The sequence below is a fragment of the Priapulus caudatus genome, unplaced genomic scaffold (assembly GCF_000485595.1).
Source record: "Priapulus caudatus unplaced genomic scaffold, Priapulus_caudatus-5.0.1 Scaffold8542, whole genome shotgun sequence".
NCBI classification, from domain to species: Eukaryota; Metazoa; Priapulida; class Priapulimorpha; order Priapulimorphida; family Priapulidae; genus Priapulus; species Priapulus caudatus.
Window position 1 is genome coordinate 1 of NW_014585603.1, and position 3566 is coordinate 3566.

At 50.2% G+C, this 3566-nt stretch overlaps 1 protein-coding gene across 1 annotated transcript; it reads left to right on the forward strand.

Annotated features, from left to right (window-relative positions):
* Positions 1–969: 969 nt before the first annotated feature.
* On the forward strand, positions 970–3426 carry LOC106820217 (dual serine/threonine and tyrosine protein kinase-like; the record flags this gene model as incomplete). Its single annotated transcript, XM_014824755.1, is given in 5 exon segments — positions 970–1060; positions 1796–1890; positions 2661–2728; positions 2731–2877; positions 3306–3426. Coding segments are annotated over 5 exon segments (522 nt in total), but the record flags the coding sequence as incomplete, so codon positions are not given.
* Between the last annotated feature and the right edge of the window lie 140 nt (positions 3427–3566).

Here is a 3566-nt window from a genome sequence, read left to right on the forward strand (position 1 = left end):
TGTCCACCAGCTTATGTCTTACTACCTTACATGTTTGTTGTGTGTAACCACCTAGCTTATATCTTACTACCTTACATGCTTTGTCTGTGTGTACCACCTAGCTTATATCTTACTACCTTACATGTTTGTCTGTGTGTACCACCTGCTTATAATCTTACTACCTTACATGTTTGTCTGTGTGTACCACCTAGCTTTATATCTTACTACCTTACATGTTTGTCTGTGTGTACCACTAGCTTATATCTACTATCTTACATGTTGTCTGGTGTTTATACCACCTAGCTGTATATCTTACTACCTTACATGTTTGTCTGTGTGTACACCTAAGCCTTATATCTTACTACCTTACATGTTGCTCTGTGTGTACCACCTAGCTTATGTCTTACTATCTTACTGGTTTGTCGGTGTGCACCACATTTATGCTACTTACTATCTTTACATGTTTGTCTCGTGTGCCACCACTTATGTCTACTATCTTTACAATGTTGCTCTCTGTGCACACTTATTGTCCTTACACTATATGTACACTATGTATTACATTACTTTATATAATATATATATTATGCTTATATTATATTACACTATAGTTACTTTTATGGGAGCGTGTCGTAGCTTATATCCTACTACCTTACCTGATTGCCAGCTTTCACTACCCACCATAACACACCTCCACCTACCTACATACATATTAGCTCTCACACACACCCTATCCCCTCACCTCCCTAACAAACACTATGTGTTTATAGATTGTCGTTTACCCCATTACTACCCTCCTTGTGGCAGCTATCATGAAATGTTGTCCACTGATCTACCCACTACCTTACACATCTAGCCTCTTACACTTACGTGGACAAATCGTAGTATCCTCGCACACTTGACGATCTACGTGTTCATAGACTGTCGTTCGTTACACCGTTGAGTTTCTCGACGCGTGACTGTGTAACCGTGAGACGTTGTCTGCGCGACTAGGGTACTCTGCGACGGTGTCTGGCAGAGTTGGAGGAGAGAGGCGACAAGCGAGAATTACGATTGTCCGTCGGCGAGCCGCGCGCTCCAGCAGGTAGGATTCACTCAGCAGCACTCAGCATGCAACAACAACGCGTGTCCCACATCGACTGGTTCTAGTTCATGTTGTTAATACCTGTACTGGCCATGGTGATGGTGGTAGTGGTGGGTGGTGCGTGGTGCGGCGGTGGTGGTGCTGGTGGTGCGCGTGGCCGGTGGATGGTGGCGGTGGGTGGCGGCGGTGCTTGGCGTCGGCGGTGGCGGTGCGCGGTGGTGTGTGCGTCTGATGATGACCGCTGATGGTCGATGATTGATGACAATAATATTGCTAATGCTGCCTGCCTGGCTGCAGGTTGTGTTAGCTTAGAGTTGTGGTGTGGTGTTTACTGCCCTGCTGCTGCTGCCTACTCTGCTACTACTGCTGCTGCTTGCTCGTGCTGCCTGCATGCTGCTGCTGCCCTACTGCTAACTACTGCTGCTGCTGCCTGCCCTGCACTGCTACTGCTTACTACTGCTGCTTGCTGCTGCTGCCTACTACTGCTACTACTGCTACTGCTCTGCATGCTGCTACTGCTACTACACTGCTGCTTGCTGCTGCTGCTACTACTGCCTACTTACTGCTACTGCTACTGCCCTGCTACTACTGCTGCTGCTGCCGTGCTGCCTGCTGCCTGCTGCTGCTGCTGTTGCCGCTGCTGCTTGCTGCTGCTGCTGCTGCATGATATGGATAATTAGAATTGGTCTAATACTATACGGGCTGTAACATGAATCGTTGCTGTGATTTGTGTAGATCCTGAATGCACCGCGGCACTTACCAGGTGGAGGTCACGGTGGAGAACAGTAACTTCAGTCGTGCCAGATCATTCTAGAGAAGATACGGGACAGGTAACACATTATGATACTTTCGCCTCTTCCTCTCTCCCTGCGATCTTCTTCCTCCTACCTTCCTCCTGCTCCTCCTCTCCCTCCCTCCTCCTCCTCTACCCCTTCTCTTCTCCTCCTGCTCCTCCTCTCTTTTCCTCCTCTCCTCTTCTCCTCTCCTCCTCCTCCTCCCCTCCTCCCCCTCCTCCCCTCCCTTCCTCTTCCTCTTCCTCTTCCTCTCCCCCTCCTCCTTCCTCCCGCCTCCTCCTCCTCTCCTTCTCCTCCTCCTCCTGGCTTTCTCGCCTCTGCCCTTCTCTCTCTGCCTTCTCCCTCTCTTCTGCCCAGGCGATTCACCAATTTCATCTTAAGGCCAAAACAAAATATAGGTGTTGGTAGGGTTCCGTGAACCGCATCCTATTTGATTCCAGTGACCCTAACATTTTATTGTGTCATTTTCTTTTAGCCAAAAAAATAATAAAAACAAATATGGAATTGCGGACAGTTATCTCTGCCTTCAAAAGGCACAACGCCACATCCTTCGCGACATCGGTTCGGTAATAAACTTATTTCAAGAACAATAAAATGTTTTCTTTACCTACCTACCCTATTTTTTTTCGGCAATGTAACGCGTAAACCACACATAATTTGTTTTCGTATTCCGCCTTGTTAGTTTGATTACTGAGTAAATCGTCAGCTTGAAATCAGCCGACAGCTGTTAGGTCGTTAACGCGTCACGCACTCCACCACTCGCTCCTCCCCGTCGCTCACGTGCTGCCATCTATCTCTGCGCGTAGATCGTACAGTCGATGCCGTGGACAGCGCCACCTAGGATCGACGCGGAGTGGAAGCGTCGCGTTGCAAGCCGGTCGCCGTTGCCACGGAGATTATCAGCAAGCTGAGCGAGTCGCGTCTCGGACGCAGCGTGTGCGCGCAGTTCAAGGAGAGGCTGAAGGGCTCGCACGACGCGTTTGCCGCGTCGCTACGGCAACTGGAGGCCCGACACTCCGGCAGGTGAGCGCAGCAGATCGACCGACCAACAGGTAGCGGCGTACCTGGGACCTGTTGTTGGAAACAGTGACTGGACAGGGCCTGTAACTCAGTGACTGGACAGTGACTACATAATGTTCTGTAGTTCCATCGTCTGTCGGACTCTGCATTCTCTCCCACTGAGCAGTAGAGCATTCCTCCTTGAGCTCTACTGCCCTGGGGCCCATTGTCAGACACAAAATTAGTCTTATCTTAGTCTACGTTAGTCTTAACGTTAGTCTTATCGTTAGTCTTAACGTTAGTCTTAACTTTCTCTCGTAGAGTCGGTCATGTCGAGCGGTTGACGTGTTCACCGCTAGGTGGCGTTGTTCATTTGCGAAGTGTTAGTGACGCTAGGTGGCGTTGTGTCATTTGCGAAGTGTTAGTGACGCTAGGTGGCGTTGGCGTTGCAGGTTGGAGAAGACGGAGGCGACGCGGCTGAAGGTTCGGAAGAACTACGCGCCGCAGCTGGCGAGGCTAGCACTAGAAAGCACCTCACTGAAGGACATGGTCACACATGGTGAGGAGAGGGGGGCACATAGAGAGAGAGGGGGAGAGGGGGGGAGAGGGAGGGAGAGAGAGAGAGAAGAACTACGCGTCCGCAGCTGGCGAGGCTAGCACTAGAAAGCACCTCACTGAAGGACATGGTTAACACATGGTGAGGAGAGGGGGAG